The sequence below is a fragment of the Mercenaria mercenaria genome, chromosome 18 (genome assembly GCF_021730395.1).
Source record: "Mercenaria mercenaria strain notata chromosome 18, MADL_Memer_1, whole genome shotgun sequence".
Taxonomy (NCBI): domain Eukaryota; kingdom Metazoa; phylum Mollusca; class Bivalvia; order Venerida; family Veneridae; genus Mercenaria; species Mercenaria mercenaria.
In genome coordinates, this window is record NC_069378.1 from 51,994,823 (window position 1) to 52,017,620 (window position 22,798).

Consider the following 22,798-nt stretch of genomic DNA (forward strand, 5'->3'; position numbering starts at 1 on the left):
TCTTTTTTCATTATTATAAAGACAAAATCATTTTATTTATTTTTATCTTTAACTATTTAACTGTTAAATATTGTTTTTAAAGGACACCTTGAAACAGATGATTTGTTATATGTTTTAGAACAGTTATATGTATTAATGTGTTACTATATATAGAACAGTTATATGTATTAATGTGTTACTTTCATTAAATACAGATTTTATTGTTTTTTAATTATTGTCATAAATATTTTAATTAGTGTCCTTATCGGATCGTCAACAAGCCGTGTAAGTAATCACATGTCTACCTCCACGAACGGTATATTCCCAAACTGAACTGCTCTGGCGGTAGTCGTAGTATACTAATCTGCTGTTGCCATTATTAGATCAAGCGCAATGTTTTAATTAAATCATCACTGCGAACATAGACCTGAACCAGATATCTAACTCAAGACCATTGATCCATAGATCTGTGCAGTCCCTTTTGAGTTAACCACGTTAGTTTTGTATATTCCCTATAACTGAATACATAGGTTTTATAACATATATAATAATATGATTAAACAAATCAATAGTAGTGTCTGTTTTATTGATATGTCATTTACAATAATAGTTATAGCAAGTTAAAATGAAACAGAAACACAGAACGGGTAATATCAATATATTTCAGGCAAAATATATTAAGTAAACAGAAGAAAATCTTAAAATTTAATATTTACAATTTAAGTAAACCAGTATGATGATATTTGTAGTTTCAATTACTTCTTACTATAATCCAGATAAAACCAACGTTAACGGTGACGTATTTGAATGTGCATCAAGGAAAAAATCTCACTGTCTTACTAGTTAGGAAGCATACCGTATTCTTAAAGAACAAGAAAACCTGATATTGATACTGTTTCTATTAAATAACTGAAACAGTAAACAAGACTATTAAAATGGTAACACAACATGTGTTAAAGACCCATAATACATGTTGTGTTACCATTTTAATATTTTTTAAGTATGCTAAATACTGATTCCTCCTTTGATGAACTGTTTACTCTATACTTTCTTTAGTTGCAGCTCATATGATCATAAATGTATTGATTTCAATAATTGTTTTCATTTCATTCAGTTTTAGTGATATTTTGTTTCCTGAGACGTTTATAATTGTATTGGTTCATTTTATGCAAATTGGCTAAGGATACATTTTATGGAGTAAATAAATTACCTTCAGGGTTACAAAACACTTTTTCAGAAAACACCGAGGGACTTTAAGATCAGAAAGTTGGTTGTTTAATAAAATTGAAATTGATTAAACTCCTTAAAAGTATTTGTTAACAAAGTTTTTTCCTTTTGTAACATTATCTTCAGTATTCATAAATATGCAAATTAGTTTATTAATATACAAACAGTGCTTATAAATAAAGGACTGTGTCCCAGCAGCTCTATTTTGGTGAACTTTTTATTAAATGGACAACAAGAACATCATAAAGTTTTGATATGGTACACTTACTAACATAGCCAGTTAAACTGACCAATATATGGTGTTGAACGTTCCTAAAACTGCAAAAAACTACAATATCGCAGAGTTATTAAAGTAGCCGGTTAATTTCATTTTTCTTTATGGTGTATATCACGTCGTACTGAACAGCCTAAATAACAGTAGTTGAAAAGTGTTTAAAAATAAAAATCAATCAATTTTTATTGATATTTGATATCGCCCCTTTACAAATATTTTAGCAGCATTACTTGGTCCATTAAATATTTCAACTTGAAGGAAAACATACAAAATATACATAACAGTATCAACACATTAAAATGCTTAGCTTGGGTTTTGCAGGAAAATATTCAGTGTCCGTTTGTCCGCCCGCCTGTAGCGAGAGCAACTACGAACGAAAAATTCATTACTACAGTAATGATTAGAAAGACGTAGAAACAAAATCTATCTAATATTTGTGCCATAACTTTCCATGTGAGTTCAATGTTGTTCTCAACCCAAGATTTATCTCTCTTCAGAGTGTCACCTGTGACGTCAAATTTGACGTCAATACGCTTCTCAGTAGATACGACGCCACCAGTTTCCATTTTGGCTGACGCTTTCATTGGTGAAACTTTGTCATTTGGCATGGAATTTAAAGCCGACGAACTCCAGAATATCATTTTGGCTGTGCATCTAGTTATTGTAACAATGAATGAGTTTTCTTTTGGTTGACCTTCTTTGTGGTTCATGATTAGAATAAGAACTGTTATCAAGATGCCAACTGCTGCCAAAATCAGCACAATGCCAAGATACAGACCTGTAAACACAATGCTAGAATTGAAAACGAGACAAAATCATCCCGATGCAAATGATGATGAAATGGAAAAAAAAAACGTTTCCCGTTTACTAAGAGGAAATAATGTGTTGGTTGAAGTTTCAGAAAAAAAAAAACAGAGATGTAGTGCAGGACATTTAACGAGTGAATTAGAGAAATGCATTACCGTCTGCTAATGTGCATTTATTCTATTGCTGGTTTACTTTGCTTTCGCTCTCTATAAAGTTTACTTTGTCTATGTATCTTCGTGTATTTTTATGATGTTCACGTCCGTACAAACACTGTTATAGGTTTTCAGCATGAGGGGACGTTCTTTCGGTAATGGTCCCGTAATGAATTTCGGCAATGTACGTTCAATTACGTATTCTCATGATGTTATTATGGCACTCTACGAACGCTAATGTAGTTGATACGAACGAACAATGACCCAAAGAATGCCGAAATCGCTTATGGAGAATACATGCTCATTTGGAAATTGCCAAATATCATTTCAGGTCCAAGTTGTGAGTTTTTGTACTGACCCTTTATAATCTTTTCCTTACACAGTACAGATGAAAATAACATTCTTAATTACCTAAGACTGAAACTGTTATCGATGTTGGTGGCAGCGAATCTGCGACGATGGTCAGAAGAACTGCAAGCGCCAAAAAGACCGTAAGAACGTATGAGAGTTTCTCTCCCGAATCAACAGGTACGATAAAAACCAAGGCAACCATCAGCGATGTCAAAATAATTGGCATCATAACATTCAAGTTGTAAAACTGTGTTCTCCGCCCTGAAGAAAAGAAAGAAATCAAGTCGCACCTACTTATGACAAAAATCATTCTATGATAGAAATGACGGCATCACAAGTAATGACAAAACTGTATCTTCAAACTCTGTCAGCGTAGACGGGATTAATATGGACGTCAAAATGAATATCAAGCACACAATAATAAATTAGACATACTTAACGGTCATACAAATATTTGAGCTACTTTACCTGCAGCGATAGGTAATACTTTCAAACAAGGTCTATTTGTTTTGTAATTTAACATTTCTACAACAACAATCACTTAAGCCGTTTTGCTCAGTAGACGTTGTTGTTCTTACTTAGATAAATCCAGAAATCAAGCTGTGGGTACATCCTTACTGTTCCGTCCGGCAGATGTTCTGTTAGATTTTTATCCTCAATTTGTGTATGTGTTATTTCCCATTCACCGTGTATTCTGAAACATTACGTTAAACACTTAAAAATATATACGTTTGATCAAATAATTCATCTTCTACGACAGAGGAAAGCAAAAATGCCATGAAATGAATTTTATTATCCAATCAGATTATTTCTTTCAAGTTAATAATCACATTTGATATCTGATAATTAAGCTTTAATTACGAAATATGGCACGCGCCTCATGACACTAGTTACCAAAGCTAAAAGATCCATTACTGACACTAAAACGGTGTCTCCTACATAATCATGCTTTTGCAACAATATAACATATCTGACAGTACGGATAGTCTTGTGGATATGCACACGTCACATCTACAATATAAGAGTGTTTGAGTATTAGAAAGCAAATACCTGTTTTTGGAAAATGTAGAATGATCACCAAAAAACAAAAACGAATTGAAAATCTGGTTTTGATAACTTACTCAAAATCTTCAAGATTAACTTCCTCATATAAGTGGTCAAGCTTAACTTCTTCTATAGTATATGTCCAACTGACGATTTCAATGGCACATTTTTGTTGGTCATACGGGTAGTATGTTACATCCACCTAAAATTGTACTAAATTGATTATACTGAAAGCAAAATATGGTGACCAGTTTACAGGCTGACTAGTTTTGTCGAAGCACAAGTTCTGAACACTCAGATTCAGTGTTGTTATATTTTCTAAACCTTTCTGATAATTATTCGCCGGTGCTGGATGCGAGAAAGGTCTTGCACATTTCATTTCCTCTCATGAACAGATTAACCAAACCTAATTTACTTTTATGTTGATTTGCTGCGTTCGATGCTTCCACAGAAACTTCTAATTGTTTTCTTTAACAAATAATATATAGAAAAAAAACGTGTTTTAACGTTATTAATACACGGTTTGAGGTTATACGTCCGCGGAAAAATTTCACGAGGTCGTAGCCCGAGTGAATTATTCTGGCGACGTATAACCGATTTTGAGTGTATTAATTTAGTTAAAACACGATTTTGCTATATATTATTTCGATTCTAATATGCCCTTAAGGAGGTAGGTTACCTTGTTACAAGGGTAAATTCAAATTAGTTGAACCGCAACGTCTTTTTGTAGTTCGTGTTATATGAAGTTTTAATTGCTAAAATCTCAGTTTCGTTTGTCTCTGTTCCTTCAAGTTCAGTTTTTATTCAGGTTTGAAGAACATGACCCTCCAAAGGTATTTCATATGGAAAGAAGAAGGAAAATACAGATATTTAACACTTTTCAGTGTATTTTAGTTTCATTGATATCCGTAAAAGTCAGCATAATCTATAATTTTACTAGTATGCACGTTAGCTTTCTAATATAAGCTTAAAATGTATATGTCGCTCGTGTTTCCATGGTAACGCATTTTATCTCATTTTTAGACAGCTATGTATAAAAATAGGGGGTTTCGACGGCTTCAGTGCCATTCTGTTAATGAACAACATGGAATTTTTGAGTAATATTATTAGCAAAATACCAAGCACTATACATGGTACCCTATTTTTCTTAAAGTTTAAAGTAACCATGACAACAGAGATGTTTAAAATGGCTTATATCTTGTTTTTTGTCGTAATTTCTTATAAAATAATATTGAATAAGATTATCTTTCTAGTTGATGTAGCTTTAAAACATATTATTTCTTACGTAAGTTATATCTTCGTGTTATCTGCATTTATTCAAACACATTTCTAAGCTTAGAATACTTACAGCAGTACCCCTCGTCTGGCATTGTTCATGGAAAAATCGTTCAGCATGCTACTATTATTCCCATGGATATTGATGAAATGAAAATAAAAAGCCGAAGCTGTGTTTCTTAAATAGACTAGTGTCAACGCTTTTGAATTTTACCTTTAGATACATAGGTCACGGGCTTCGTTTCCATGGTAACATCATTTCAATTCAAGAAACCACAATTTTCTACTGATATTTGAACAATTTTAGATCTTAGTTTTAGTATATAAGTAACAAATTATCAACGGAACCTGAAAAATAGGTATTACAAATCAAACTGCTAGATTTTTTATTTGAAAATGGCCGTAACAAGTAACCTCTCACCTAACTATATTCCAAATAACATTGGTTACCATCATCCATTTTCGTACATTCTAACTACATAAAAGAAGCAAAATATTGATTATTATTCAGAGCAAAAGACTCATAAAAAATATTTCAGCAAATAATGGTTATTTGAAAATAGTTTGAATAAAGAAAATGCACAGAATTACGTACTTTCAAGATAAAAGCTATTAATTTTGCGCGGTAACTGACACGTAACGTCATGACGTCAATGACGTCATTTTAAGGCAACATTGTTTTGAAGCGTTTCTGCGGCAATTTATTCATTATTTCTGCGTTATTAAACCATAAAGCGTCAGATCGAAGACAGGTCTATGTTTTGTTTGCAAAAGAATGAATATACAAACACATTTAGTTTGTCGTAAACGTCGTCGTAAATCGTCACGTTAGCTTCCGGTTGGACATGCGCACATACAAATATAAAGGTAACCTACCTCCTTAATCTAAAACAGTAGATAAAATATGGAAGCGCTCTTTCTTGGTCGCAACAAAAACATTGACGTCATCGCACGTTAACGTGGCGTCATTTTAGCGTAAGCGTATTTTAACAGAAACAAGCATATTAGAATTGAAGTTTACCAATGTTTAAGTTTGCATTCTGAGACTGATCTCCAAGTTTAGTTGGCCATGTTTAATATATACACTGATAAATAACATAAATATACAACTGTATGTTCAGCATTCAACCTTACACAGATGAACAAAATGTTCAGAAGTCAATATTAAGCTTGCTTAAACGCGTCTAAGATTTCTCATCTTTGAAAAAGAGCTTTTGAATTAGTAGTATTTGTCAATTACATTTTCGACTTATTTTCTGTATCAAAATGTTGATGAATGTTTAATCAGAAATAGTGCATAATCATTAATACGATGTATCGCCCTAGATGTGAATTTCATACACAATCAATTTTATATGTCAAGTATAAAAAATCGGCAAAAAAGCTTACATGCAAAGATATACACAAAATATAAAAGGTAAGGATAGATTTCTGATACAGAAAAAAGGAAAAGAAGCACTAAGAGTCCACGCACCTCACAATGTACAACAAACAACAGAGGCGGTTCCCAGTCCACCGTGCCATCATATTTAAGGCGCAGAAGGAGAACATCATTTGATAATATATCTAGATCTTGAAGGCTGGAAATTGTAAAACCAAGTTTAAGAATACAAAATTTGTATTATACTGCTTTCCAAGCCGCAAAATGAAAAAGGAAAGCATGTGCAATCCAAATTAATTATCAATTACTTTGCATAAAAATAGTGTAAGCCGCGCCACGTGCTCTGTTGTGCGTTAGCAAGAAAATTACTGAAAGCGATGTCAAAACAATGATTGAGAGATAATCCATATGGGAGCTATGATACTGAGAGACTTTAAAACGCACCATTCTTTACTTTCAGCCAGAAATTAGTGTGAATATTTCAAGCAATATTTTTTATCACATAATGCATTGAAACTTTTACAAATATTTTGCAATATTTACTTTAGAAACTTTTCTTACATGAAACTAAGTAAATAATTTAACACGCATACAACAATTTCTGCATTGATGCAATATTCAATAGATGACGAAATCCTCTTTTTTATTGACTATTGATCATGAAAAACGTTGTTTTAATTTAGAAATTGCAAACATAGGCATTGTCGACAGAAGTTGATTTCATGGTACTGGCAGAAATTGAGACATACCATGTTCCGAAACGGTTCATTTCGTTACATCTTCAGAAGCTCGTCACGAAAAAATATGTTATATTCTAGATAAAGATTTTAAAATGTTCGTAAATTTAACATCTTTCTCAAAAATGACAATGCAACAGCATAAAAAAGAGCTTTTTGGTTTACACCTGGTATTAAGCATTTATGTATGTTGTCTTTCTCTTAAAGACTTCAAACACACTAAAAGTAATAAGTTAGTAATTAATGTTAGTAATTTGTCAATCCGATCAGCTTATGATCACACGAAAGAACTTTTTAAATGAATCTTGTGTCATTTAGCGACTTTCATTTTGTAGTGGGTGTCTTCTAAAATATTTAGTTAGGCAAATATGTATATCTTCATGATTCAGCCAGGTATTAATAGAATACAATGCTAATTTCTTGACAAATTTTTAATACACATATGCCTTAAATACGGGTTACTAACAACCGCGTAAATGTTGCGTTTTAAAGTCTTTCAGAGTACACCTATAATAACGCCAAAGCCATGCCTATATTGCATATAGTCCAATATACTGTGTAAACATGCTATGTACAGCTCTGTGCGGTTTATACCTGACAGTGGGTTGAAATTAGCATCGGGGGCTCCCACTCGACTTCTCCAGTATACTTAACTCTCATTAACAGATCGTTACTCTCTATAGCTCCTAGGTCAGCAAGGCTTTTTAAATGAGATTTTAAAATAACTTAGGGATATATATGACCTAGTGTATATGTGTAAGTTATTGTACAGTTGTATTATGCATTACTGGACAAATCGAAACCGTACATTTACTATTATTTTATTACACTATTAACATAAAGATTTTGTTTTAACGTTTTTTTAGCTTTAAGAACATAAACGTTACGTGTGTTTATTCGGGTTTTGCGTATTTTACAACAATCTTTAACTCATATAAACAACGGTGTCTAATAGAAGCAGTGAGCGCAGTACCAAACTTTATAGTGTTGCTTCTTTGCAGTACCACATCGTAGCTGTGTGACATGATGCCCCAACCAGTCACATTAAACACACACCGGGCTGATCACTCCTAGGACTATCCTCTGAATGCTGAGCGCGAAGCGAAGTAGCTACTAGTATCATTTTAATCATCATTGAAATTCATTTTATTATATCAACTTTAATTTCAATGCGTTATCTTTACCCTAAGTATAAATGTAACTGCATACTTTTATCAAATCTTTGTGATAAAGTACCATGGGCGATGTGTTATTATAATACGCTACTCACGCATTGTCAACTACAAGTTCCGGTTTCCATATATATTTTGGCTGTGTAAATATGTAATCTATGTCATCTTTGGCTGTCTTGTTCCAAACAATTCTGTCGTCTTCCCATTCCTGAAAGGAATTAAAAGTAGTGCTCAGTGTTGTTATATTGTCTAGTCCTTTTGGGTCAAGGAGAACATTCATTTGAAAGAACTCCGATTAAGCCGGTGCTAGTGAGCGTTTAGGGTGTTGCCCACTTCATAACCTGTCATGAACAGACTCTATCAAACCGAGACACTCTGCTGTTTTATTGCTTGGTTGCGTTTTATGCTTCCAAAAGTTCCTTTCACAGATTTTATTATAGGATTTTTTTGGGCTGTTTAAATGCTCATTCCGTCCCTTAGGTCTTCGTTAGGCAGTGAAAGAAATTTCAGAATCAGCTCAAAAATGAGAACGTTATGAACATTTTAATATCTGGTTTAAATGGCTGCCATTCTGTTACCATGACAACGTAAACAAAATGGCATATTTGATTTAAGTTAAAATATTTATTTGAAATGTTTCCCCTTCATTTCGAAAAGAAAGATCCCTTTTCAGACTAGAAAGAAAGAAGTTATAATGCTTTACATATTGATCTAAATAAACTATTGACACCAATCTTATTTCAAGAGTAATTTTGCTTAATGAATAATTCAGCATTGTGTAAATGACATGATAAACACTAAATGTCTGCCGTCATGGTAAGCCATTTTCTTAAATTTCAGTCCTATATTTTTCAAAATAGTGATGCGGTTTTAAAAATACTTCACATGTTATGAATGGCTGGACAAAAGCTTCTACGTAAGATCAATTTACGGTCAGGCGTTCTATCACTTTTAAGAAATGAAATACAGCATAAGGAACATTATAGTAAAAGAAAGAAGAAATTCTTTGGAAGCATGCAACTCTAGCCACACTCTGATCGGTGTAGTAAATGTACCTTTGGTACGCATCAGCAAAGGAAATTGTCACCGTTAATTAAAAAACAACGATAGATATCCAACAGGAAAAGCCATGTTCCAAACACGCAACCTCTTAAAAGCGCAACTCACAGCACGCGGACATACACAAACAAATCCAGAAGCGCACTGGTAACACTGCCTTTTAACGGTAAGTGGTAGAGCATAAACCTATTTATGGTGTACCTAACCTTGTACTCTTACAACAACGATGATCCAACGTCACAAGACAAAGTAAATAAAAGTATTAAATCCCCATCGGGTGAATCCCTAAAACACGCAATAATATCAGAAGGCAGGTTTTTTCAAACACAAAAATGCTCTTGTAAATTTATATAAAAACAAACCTTAAGATCAATTGCACTTATAAAATATGGCTACTACTTAAAACCATACCAGTAAGCCTCTACTAAAACGGTACGAAGCCACCCCAAGCATGAAGCATCAGGAGAAGTTAACGTGATTGTTCTCATATTTTAAATCTATTTAATAAAATAGAAAGTAACGCTATTCATTCATTATTAATCATAACAGACCAGAAACGGATGCAGCAAAGGCGGTAAATCACTTTGGAAATATAATCCATATTGCAACCGACAGGGACAGTCATTGACTACGTTCATACGATGGAACAAACTAATGGAGCACGTCCTTGAAATGTTGTTAATGATATAACCCAGGAGAGTAATAGTGATATGTTTGTGATAATCGAGGTTGTTTTTATTTGAATTCAACGTTGGTAAATCTGCACAAAAATTACACCAACTAAATAGCTGGCATTTCTATAAAAAACGTGGATAAACAGCTGTTTCATTTCGGGGATACTGTGTTCTTGGAACGTGGCTGTTCCTATAGAACGGTTATAAAACAACCTTAGGTGTAACCCGTTTTGATTAGATTGTCTAGGTGTGTGCTCGGGTCAGCGTCTTTGTTAAGTTTTATTTTCAGATATTTATATTAACGGCGTCTACTTGTAGCATTGAGCACAATGCCAAACTTTATAGCGCTGTCTCACTGGAATATCACGCAATGATTCCCCACCAAACACAATATACGGGCTAACCAATCCTAGAACTATCCGCTTCATGCTGAACGCCAAGCGATCATGCCACTTGTACAATTTTTCATGTCTTCGGTATGACACGGTCGTGGAGCGAACACACGGCTTCCCGTAATCGAAGCAGGCGTTCTACCACTAGGGTACAGAGGCGGTTACTAATGCTTAAAAAGGAATGCATGATCTGTAACAGCTAAATAATTATATTTTATACTATCAAATCCTTAAAGTACTTACAAATGTCAACCAACCAGCCATTGTGAGTTTCTGTCCCTTTAAATCCTGCAAATAAAAGAGTTTATTTTATTCTATTTTTCGTGCAACATTACATCTTATGGATCACCCAAAACCTAGTAACTTGAAATTGAAGAAAACCTGTTCGAGAAAAATATATTACTCTTTTTGCGACTAATGAAAAAAAAAATCAGTTGATCACATGACGTATCTGTGCGTGTTTAGAATCAAGTAAAATTTCCAAGGCAGTTCATTGGTCAAAAAGCGGACAATCTCGTCTATTTATATTAAATCAAGACTACAAAACCATTGGTCGTAGGTCGGAGCCAGTAAGGTCTACATTGACCTCTACCCCGACAATTTTCATACGTACAAACTTGTTTGACAGAATCAACTGAATTAAAAAAAGTGATCCCAAGAAGATAACTCCAGCAATAAATAGTTCTAAAATAAAATAGTACAAAAATGGAGTTGGGCCAATATTTTGCTAAAATATTACGAAAGTTGTCAATTTTCCAGAATATTATCAGACAGGTTCAAATGGTGCAATTTGATCCCAATAATAATTCTTATCTGTTAAAATAAGTTCTTTGAACGCGCTTTGAACTTGATGTGAACTCAACTTGGATATCTATTTATTTAATAGAACTGATTAGTATTTTATAACGATAGCCTGTGGTAACAACAGCATGATATCTTAACGAAATATAAATATTCTAAAGGTAAGGCTGGTCAATACACTTTAAAATAGTTTTATATATAATATATGGGGCAGTTAATTTTTCCTAAAAAAGAACTATAAACTGTAATAAAACCTGACTCAAGAGCTAAATATTATTGCCGATAAGTCTAAAACAATGACAATAAAGGTCAACGTTATTCTGGATCACACACGTACATAAATAAAATGTTATTATTTTATGCATAAAATTTTAAGGATTTTACTAATTAATAAAAAAAATCTAAAACGCCTGTGAATTTAGACACCTTGTCCGTAATTAATTTCATATACCATTTAGTTCAAATACCAATTTATTTTCCTCAAAAGAGTTTTTTGTCATCATTGAAATTTATCCTTATTTGCTATTGATTATCATTTCTGTATACATACAATTTCCTAATTAATTATAACAGAGAAGCTCCATTGAAATGTTTTCTTTTCTATCCTATTTACAGAATATTATATTTCGAGCGGTATAATGAACTTTTGTCCTTTAATCACGTCGTGTTTATAAATCGCGTCCAGTAACTAATGAAAGTAATTACAGGCTTCTATAAAATCTAGAAAATATTCAATACATCAATAAATATTTTACCAGATAAATACAACTGAAAATAGTGCTCTAGTCTCAGTGAATTTTTTCTTTACGTTTTTATATGTAATTGATTCGCTCGTTCATCCCATTAGTTAATGGTAGCCTGTATTTTGTAACCTCATGCAAGACCTAGCTTAAAAGATATATTGTTGCATGATAAATTGTACGCCTTTGTCAAATTCTAATTTAATACAAATCAGATGAACATGTTTTCATATTTATGGGTATACTTTCTCTAAATTCTTATGTATATTTGTTTACGTTAGAATTACTGCGATGCGTCAAAATCACATAACACTGAGTCGGGAAGCTCAGTACTGGTACTTCTTTAAAGACGTGTTGGTTTCAAGAATACGAGTCAGGTTTATACTGTGATAAGTTTTTAAGTAAAATATCAAATGTTGCTTTCTAAAAATGTTAAGATGTGCACTAATGCTAATGTGGTAATCCTTTGTAATTCAGCCGTCTGAAGTGTCATGTTTGTTTGTCTTTTAATTAACGTTTGCAAATATATGAAACACAACTCCTGTAATTCTCAAATGCTGACATTGTCCCAGCTTACCTATTCTCGGCATTCGTAAATCACATTGTGACATACAGTGCAGAAGTCAAAACTTACATATTCCCGACACCCGTAAAACTCATTGTGACATACAGAGTATATACGTCCCAACTTACCTATTCCCAACATCCGTAAATTCCACTGTTACATCAAGTGTGTATATATCACAATTTCCCGACATCCGTAAATTCCACTGTGACATAAAGTGTGTATACGTTGCAACGTACCTATTCCCTATATCCGTAAATCACACTTTGACATACAGTGTATATAAATCGCAACTTACCTATTCCCGATATCCGTAAATCACACTTTGACATATAGTGTTTATAAATCGCAACTTACCTATTCCCGACATCCATAAATTCCACTGTGGCATACAGTGTATACTAGTATACGTCACAACTCACAATTTTCTGAAATCCGTAGATTACATTGTGTATATTCTTCGTAAACTACCAATCTACCAATTCCCAACATCCGCAAACCATATTTTGAAAAACGGTGTAAATAGGTCACAACTAACATATTCCCAACAACCGTAATTCACATTGTAACATACGATTTACTTACCAATTCGTCTATGGCGAGAACATTAAGACCTGCTCTGACGTGCGTTTGTGATTTAGGCCGAGAAACAGGATCATATGAAGCATCAAGAACAGTCTCGCTCCTGATTTCCGTTTCTTTTGCCGCACTGTAGGCTGTATCTGCCACTAAAACAGTAATGGAAACTATGTTTCACCATATATAGTAAAACTCTTGGAAAACGACGTGAAATATAGATTAGGACAATGAGCTCTTAATGATGTGGTCGTTATCGTGAAAAATGACCAACAAAACAGTTAAGATAAATCGAAACAGGACAGAATATCTCAAAAGGAAAATTCAAGATGGTGTGCCAAATGATCAAACAATTCGTCTGTTTTGATAAAAGATGACATTGTGACTTTAAGTTAGCTGCTTAATGTATTTGCAAGATTGTTTTCATCGAAAATTTGACCAAAGAAAGGCACGGAGTTTTGCGATATTAGTTATCCAGCACGCTTCAGCATTTCCATTCAGTTAAAAAGTACGAAAATATGGGAAAAAAAGTCCAGTAGAGACTATTCCGTTCCAATATCGCATTTTTCCCCGAAACAAAACCATCAAGCAGTGCATGTGTATGGATGGTTTCAGCATCTCTTAGTATTGAAGAAAAGACAACTTCTGTAGGGTTCAGACTTATTTTTTTACATTATGATGTTAAGTGCAAGCTATTGTTTGGCCGAAAACGTCAAACAAGGGCCCGATTTTGTCAATACTTAAAGTCTGAAACTTTGGCAATATTTTTGAAATGCTAAGCTTACTTTTTTGACCTCTATATGTAAATCTTGTATTTGTTTATTTAAATTACATTTATTATCACATTAAAAGGTAATCTGCAGAACGTTCAAAATTGTATGCAAAATTTCAAAACTGTAATTTCAGTCATTTTTTAAGCTATTGGTAAATATGAATTGCACACAAGTACATTTCGATGATAGCATACCGCTGCTTAAAAAACCTGGTCCTGTTTCAAGATCTAGAGCTGATTAAATACAGCTTGCATTAATCATTAGTAGCTTCTTGAATTGTCTTGTTTTACTTATACTGCCGAACCGATTTTGCCAAAGTTAGAAGTACCACATTGAAAAGTAGTCTGCAACCGAACGTTCAAAAATGTATGCAAAATTTCAGTGATTTTTAAGCTATTGGTAAATATGAAATATACACAATTAGCAATTCAATGATAGCATACCCCTGCTTAAACAAACCTGGCCCTGTTTCAAGAGCTTTGAGAGGAGTTTACATAGCAATTGAAGTGCATGTATTGATCATAATGATTGATAGTTACTTGCAAACTTTTATTCAAGTAATATTAATTGATACACTTTGTCTCAATAGTTGACACAACGTTTCTAAAATGCAATTCTAGCTAATATCTGACAATTACATTAGTACACGAAAAGCTATTACCTTCACAAGCTTGTTTACAGATTGAAATATTTCATAGGAGAGTGTATTCTATCAAGGAATACTCGTGTTTGTTTAACATTGGAGAATCTGTTGACAGTCTCTCAGGTAGCACAGTATCATGCTAAGCAGTTTGTCAAAAAAATATTTCCTAAATGCAAAATGTATGAGGGAAACTTTTTAATTGAAATGAAATAATACTTTTAAAGAAAAGTTGGTATGGTGTACGTAGAACCTCATATTTTTATGCTAAGTGCTCCCCGAAGGGGGAATCATATCAACGCGGCTTCGCTCGTCCGTTTGTGCGTCCGTCCTGCAATTCTTGTCAAGAGCATTTCTCAGCAACCACTGGTTGGAACTGAGCGAAACTTCATAGAAAACTTCACTCCCTAGATGCACATATTATCTTCATGTTTCGGTCGGGTGATTTTTCATAGAGGTATTGCCACTTCTTGTCCAGCGTATCCCTCAGCAACCATCAGCTGGAGTTTCTTTGAAACTTCAAAGGAAGCTTCACTCAAAAGAAGAGACGTGCATATTGTCTTCATGTTCCGGTTAGATGACTTTTTACTATGTTTTAATGACCTTCTTTGTTATTCAACATTAGTAAACTATAGCGTCAAGCGTGTCAAGAGTATTTCTTAGCATCAAGCAAAACTTCATAAGAACTATCAATACGAGATGCGCATATCTTGTACACACTTGTTCTTAAAAATACGTGCTAGAAATCTACAAAATTCTCAGTAGCGACGTGTGTGCCCATTCGTTAATTCCGTCATTTGATTTAATTTTGGTATGTAATGATCATATTTCGGCGAGCATCCGTATGTTTTAACAATATTTTCAGGCTTAAATTTGTGTGTCCACGTTTCATAACACAAGCTCTATTGAAACACCAGAACATCTGTGTTCTTAAAATCACCTGAGCTGCAGATTTAATTACTTGTCTACCTGGCCTATTCTGATAGACAAAGTTATTGAAAAATCATTTTTCGGGAAGCATGTTATTCCCATACTTAGCGTATTTTTAAATATGTATTTAAAGGCACTGACCTCCAGATTTGGCTAAAAATAATCTTTCTCTCAAATTGAAGTTTGTTCATATTATGAACTTTAGAATATAAATTTTTGTTTCTAAAACATTATAAAAATTCCAAATCAAGAAAAAAAGATGACCATGTCGGAAACCGAACCCAGGACCACCGCGGTAATAAAGACATTTTCCCGTCGTAGTAACCAATAGCGCTATAGCGAAATAAGTGAATTATGATTTCAAAATATAGATATTTATAATCGAAACAGTTTGTTACAAATGCTTTTCGATTTTCATCGTAAAAATAGAGTAAAAACAGGAAATTCTCATGTGTTTCCGTAACATATAATTTGTCAGTAATCAACTTTAAAGCCTTCTTAAATAATATAGCATTCATTTTCAGATATCTAAAAAAATAAATATTTTTTCTTGTTGTCGAACGATCTGGAGGCCAGAATCTTTATTTTTAGATATTTTTCTAGGGCAAAATATATGTGTATTTCGGGTCTCTTTAAGAAAGTGTCTTTTCAATTTAAAATGTTTTTAAATATTATGCATCCGTGGCCTATAAATTTTACTTTACAAGTCAAGTCAAGTCAAAATATTTATTGGCATAAACATATATACATGTTTTTCGCCCAAAACTATCATTAATCAATAATGTGAATTTGGATTTTGAACGGAAATATAAATTATCAAAATTTATAACTTCATATCCATAATTTAGGTGTTTAGACAAGAGAGCCGTAAAAATTGTCTCTAGCCGTGGGGCATGTCAGACAAACAGACACTAATCCAATTAGTTACCATAATATACAGAAATATGTCAGCATTCGGTTATTGTCAAACGCATTTTTTGACTAAAATCAAAAGATTAAAATCTTGTATGACAATGTGATAGTGATGCTTCATTGGGGTTTATCATGTACAGATATGCAATATTTACAATAATTGCAGTCGAATAATATTTGCCCATTACTTTTAAGTGAAGTACGTGAAAAAAGAGTAAACTGCAAATGTATGTTTTAATGTGAATATTACTTTCATTGTCCATGTATTATATTTACATGTACAATATTCAAGTTTATCTATATGTTAATCAACTTTATGTTATGTTATGTTTTAATGCAGTAAATAATTCTAGTAGTGAAAATTAGTATTAAATGAATTAAAAAATGGACTATTTTATTTAAACCTGTAATTTAAAATAACATTTTTTTTATTTAATTTGACAAAGTAATGACATTAAACACGGAATTAGATCGACACATAATTCACAGACGTGTACCAGTTTATCCGGTGTCATCAGTACACGTGTACTTAGACGGGCAAAAATTTCCAGATTAGTAAAATCAGTGATAATCAAACGTTAAGGGAAGCATGAAGACATAAAAATAACTTATAAATAAACTAATTGAAAGAAAGACTTACTTTTCTAGTTTACTTCAATAAATAAATGTTGTGAGATGAGTATAAATATGAGAATATATCATTTAAAAAGACCATGTAAAGCTGAAAATCTGTCATTTCCAACAGAAATCAATGGGACTCGGGATCAAAATTAGTTATTTATTTCAAACGCTTAGGGAAGCAAGAAGATCATATTTTATTCTATTAAAAATTATATTGAAAGAAAATGTAAATATTGCAGATTACTTCAATAACTTAATAAATATTTTCAGATAATGCTTTTGATGTCATTTGATGTGTTAAAAGTTTTCCCCTTCTATATTTCAATAGGTGTAAATTGACCGATAATGGCTAATCGATACACTCGATAAGCTGTTTTCAGGGGAGACAATTTCGCCAATAAGCCAGCAAATTGGCTTAGATTTCTGGGTATGAGTTTAACAGACTTATATTATATAATATGTATACTGAAAATGTTTTTTGTTTGGCCAGTTGTGTTTCTATTTATGTTTGTAAATGGTCATTGTTATGTACCGACTTACCATTACATGAAATGAACATGAATTTGGTAAAACTTTAAATTTATTGAATGGTAATGTAACATAATTATATTGTAAAATTTTTACTTTATTGAATAATAATGTAACAGAATTATATAATAACACTTTAACTCCTTTATAATAATGTTACATACTTATATAATAAAACATTAACTTTTAAATTAGTTAATAAATCTAATGTAACAGAACTATACAAGAAAACTTCAAATTTATTAAATAATGGTAAATCTTTAAATTTATTGAATAATATTGTAACAGAATTATAAGGTAAACTAATTTTGAAAATACAAAAGCAGTAATACTTACATTCATAAGTAATTAACATCTCGATTATAACATTCAAAAAAAAATAGATAAACGTATTTCTTCTGGCGTTCATGACTTCTTATTTTTTCCTCTTTTTTTGTTTACTTTTCAAAATATCTTTGAATGTCTATGACACATTTACAACCTTTATCAGATAATTTTTAATTCATGAGTTTCATGCTTCGGGTACGAAATAATGTAACACTTGCTGCACGTAACAGACACAATTAATTAACAATATTTTATATCTTCTGAAGATATTGTTATAAGAATTGTTATATTAATAACATTATTTTAAATTCTTTTAATCTCCATATCACATTGTATTTGTATTATTTTTGCTCTATCCTTACGTACAGCGACTAATGTCTAAAATGACAGTTTCCCAATAATTAATTACCCAGGGAAACTGTATCCAATAATTGCAACAAATCGAAACAGAAAATGTTTCGTTTAAAACAGATACTATCTCGCTGAAAGCAAAATGATATTTAATAATAGTCTGCGATTTGAAATTTCGTTGTATAATTTTTTTTTTTTTTCTTGTTAGACACAATTAGGGCTTAGAAAACTTATGCTAGAAATGCAGCTCGATGGACTGATTAGTCCACTATCATACTGGTCTGTGGAAAGTCTGGCATTAGAGACGCATATTGCATTACTGCTCGTGATTAAACTCAATCGAACCGAGTCTGCTATTATTTTGATTTGTTGCATTCTATGCTTCCAAAGGACCTTTTTACAGATTTTATTATTAACTATCAAAACAACAGTTGAGAAGAGCTACGTTGTCTTCCCGTATTTTGGCTCAGCGTTGTTTGTGTTTAATAGGGTTTCGCTTTAACCGGTACCACAGGGAGTGAGGGGCATATTTCATTTTTCGATGAACAGACATAATCAGAACGAGACTATTTCCTTTTTTCTTGCTAGGTTGCGTCATATGCGTCCAAAAGATCTTCTTAAAGATTTCATTGATTTTAAATGTGCGTCAAATCGTTTTACGTTTATGACCTGCTAAAATGCTTCCTAGCACAATTTTCCTAGATAGTGATAGGTTTTAGTTTGCAAAGTTATAGTGCTTTGTAGAAACAAATATATCCCTTTGGATCAATGGCGCAGGTTCTTCTTAAAATATTCGGCGCAGTTTTTCTCATTTTTGGTGTGTCGTGAACATTATTCTTTGAGATAAATAGATATTTCTTATAGTAAAGTTAAAAGCTTTTTGGGATATAATTTCAAATAAAGGTGATATAAGTAGAATGAATCATTTCTTATGATGGGGAAAACCCTACAGGTCTATTAAGTCTTGTAGGGTGGTATTTGCCATTACAAAAGAAAACCTTTGGGATTTGTTGTCTTAAATGTGTGAAATGCTTCTTAATGCCTCATAGATTTTATCAATTATCACTACAGCATTTATTAAGTGTTGTGTGTCGGCCGTGTAAATAAAAGTCTCTCCACATTTAGACTCAGTGTAGTTGTAATTTGGGTCCTTTTGGGGTCATTGTGTCCATTCAATTATCGATATACTATGATTCTGCGCTAGGCTGCGAAGTCTGTCTTTTATTTCAATATCCCCCACGAACAGACTTCATCCAACCGTGTCAAAATTTCGTTAAGTCATTTATTCTATGATAACTTGATATAAAATTTTTACGAGCTAAATTTTCCAGTACAGTGACAGTTGTGATGGTGTTGTGTTTCATTAGTACTTAGATGTAGACCAGGTAAAGTAAATAATTTTATGACCAAAAAAAAAAGACGTTCAATAAGTTCAGTCCTTTTGGTAATGGAAATTTAAAGAATCGTAATTATTACTATCATGTTAAATGAAAAGAAAATCGTAAAATTAGAACTGTCAATACCGATAGCAATAATATTTTCATTGAAGCCATTCTACACAAAAGTATACAGTCAGTGAGAGTTCATAGCTTTCTAAGTGTCTAATCTATTCGAACTGAATATTCTAAACTTAACAGGTTTATTGTTAATGATACACGATCACTGTGATGTCATGTCCGCCTACTTATCAGTGCCAAGAAAAAGTGTTACAATATTTTGAACATATTAAAGACATTTTCATCAAAATAATATCTAGGACAGAAGCGTTTATTAATTGGTGAAAACACATCCGAATTATTTGCACTCCACACTGAATGAATTTACGTGGGTCTCGGTTGGGCGACATCCTCCGGAACTATGTTTCACCAACTACCGCGCAGGTATATTGCACTGTACTGAAAAGGGGAGGTAACACAACGTTGGAGTTTGATATTTCACAATTTATCCGTAGAATCGCTCTAGAGATTGTATTTCTGTAGCAGGAGGTTATATAACGTATGTGGCTTTTTCTTTGACAGTAATAATGTAGATAACATTTTTTCCATATTCATATTGCGTTTACATGCACAAGTAACATTTAACTCGATGCAATGGTTTTTAAAGAAATGGCAAAATCAAAACGAATTTGTATTTAATTTGCTTGGTCTCGTTTTATACGTCTTCTTATATATTTGTTTTGTTTCAAATGTTCTTTAAAGTATTTTGCCAATACAAATTGCTAAAAAAGGCTTCCAAAACGGGGACAGTCAATTACTATAGACTGGGCTATATTCGCAATGGTTTTATTTTCGCTAATTTTCGCGAAAAATGTCTCTCGCAAATTTAAAATATTCGTTAATATCAATCTGCAGCATGTTCTAAACCACAAACACTTTCGCGAATTCTTAACACCACGAATAAGGTTGTTAACCATGAAATCGCTAATTAAAGCCTTCGCGAAAATTGCGCAATCTACAGTATTTGTCATAAACATCATTAATGTTTAGCAATATGGAGCAAAATCAATTTTAATAATCACAAAAGTATCAGGTTTTTGTTGATGAAAAACGTTCATTTATTTTTAGTCCTTTTTACAGAGATTCGTAATTATTGCTATTGTGTTTAATCAAGGGAAAATGTTAATGACACTTAAACCATTATATCTGTTATACGCGTTATATTAGTGATCTGATATCTTACTATTTACATAATTATTCTGTTAGAACTGGATATTCTAATACAGTCGAGTCCACTTAATACGAACTCGCTTGATACGAATTTTCGGCAATAACGAACAAAATCCGGATTCCCCGGCCGAGTCCTTTTATTTTCTTTGTAAAATTATTTCGGTAATAGCGAACTCGCTTCTTACGAATTTTCGGAAGATACGAACACATTTTGGAAGTCCCAATGAGCTAAAATGTTATAAGTTTCCATTTTTTGATACGAACTAATTTTAGAAGTCGGCGGCCATTTCGCCCTTGCTACGCTTGATTTTTTAATAGTTTGAATCTGTACAGTGCTGATATTTATTTGAAGTGATTATCACCTGTAATCGATAAATACATAATAAAGAGATTAACACTATGTTTGCAGTTATTTTATTTATTACAATTGAGTCACAGTAATAATGTTTTTAGCAGTTGAGCGATAATCACTTTCATTTGTACACCTGTCCATGAAAATATATTTTCATTGTACGTATGAGGGCCATGTAGCCTAGTGTAGTTTATGTATCAAAAATGGCTATGCCTAAGTCTGGCATAAAAAAGCAATTTCTTTGGACAAAACTGAGATAATAAATGCTGTTGATGCTGGAATTTTAACAAAAGCTAGAATCGCTGAGAAATTTGACATTTCCTGAAAAACCTGTCTGATTTTTTTTATCAGTAGATAGCATTAGGAAGTTTCTGGAAGAAAGGGCTCAAATGAAAAATTATTCAAATATTGTTCAGAACTCAAGGGATTTGGTATTCAAGAATTAAATAATAGTAAAATTCAGCCAAAAATTACAAGTTTCTTCAAGTAAAAGTTTGAAATGCCATGTGTAAGGTAGGCCTACCTGTTGCAAAAATGCATCAACGTATACCGTATACACGTTACTGTATTTCCATGTATCTATGCTATAAATACTTGATGGTTAATAAAGTTTAAATACATTTGTACATTAAAATTTATTTTTCATACATTTTTACGTGTTTTGCGTGTTTTAGTATGACTTTTGTTGAGTTATTTAATTGTAATCTAAATAAATAATTAACTTAATCAGTTTAAAACTACCAATGAACATCTATTCACTACTGTATTTTCATTTAACGGAAGCTATTCACCGGCGATACCGGTGATACTGCCAAACTTGCTCTCGCAAATTATCCAAAAGTCATACATTCGTTAATACGAATTTCGTTTGATAAGAACATATTTCTCAGGTCCCGAAGAGTTCGTATAAAGTGAGTTTGACTGTATATCATTTGTTTATTTAGTTTAATTAATGCACACTTACGGTGAGGCGGCCACGGAATAATTCATGTGGGCGTCGCACCAGCAACATCCTCCGGATTATTATATCATAACTTATCCTTTTCGCAGGAGAAATAATTACCGCATAAGATATTTCAACAAGGTTACCTTTATTACGCATGTCCTTAACTCAGTTTTAGCAAAGATCATCCAATCTTTCGCTAGGTAAAATTCAAACCTTACATTCTTGGGGATATCATTTATTAATACAGAAAAATGAAACATCATTTTTGTCAATTTTTGTGACAACTATCAACATGGTTTGTAAACCTCAACAGTTGATCATGATCGTTGCTTCTTGCCAAGTTTTATCCTCTAAAGTTTCACCCTCAGAAAATACTGATACACTGATATTGTTTTACTTTATACAACCGGATGTATTGTCACTATCATCAGAGCTTAGTGGAAAATCATTTCATTTGCTGTAAACACATGTAATGTTTAGCAGCGTTTGAGAATACGTACTCTCACGGAAATTGCCGATTGTGAATACGTACTCTCACGGAAATTG

General features: G+C 32.6%; 1 protein-coding gene across 1 annotated transcript; it reads right to left on the reverse strand.

The window, feature by feature from the left end:
* Positions 1-548: 548 nt before the first annotated feature.
* On the reverse strand, positions 549-18,299 carry LOC123538208 (neuronal acetylcholine receptor subunit alpha-2-like). Its single transcript, XM_053529965.1, has 9 exons — positions 17,947-18,299; positions 13,216-13,358; positions 10,768-10,812; positions 8,498-8,607; positions 7,822-7,927; positions 3,912-4,036; positions 3,369-3,484; positions 2,851-3,051; positions 549-2,258 (listed from the first exon to the last, which is right to left on the reverse strand). The coding sequence occupies exons 1-9, from the start codon at positions 18,017-18,019 to the stop codon at positions 1,810-1,812; spliced, it is 1,368 nt and encodes a 455-aa protein (XP_053385940.1). The 5' UTR covers positions 18,020-18,299; the 3' UTR covers positions 549-1,809.
* Between the last annotated feature and the right edge of the window lie 4,499 nt (positions 18,300-22,798).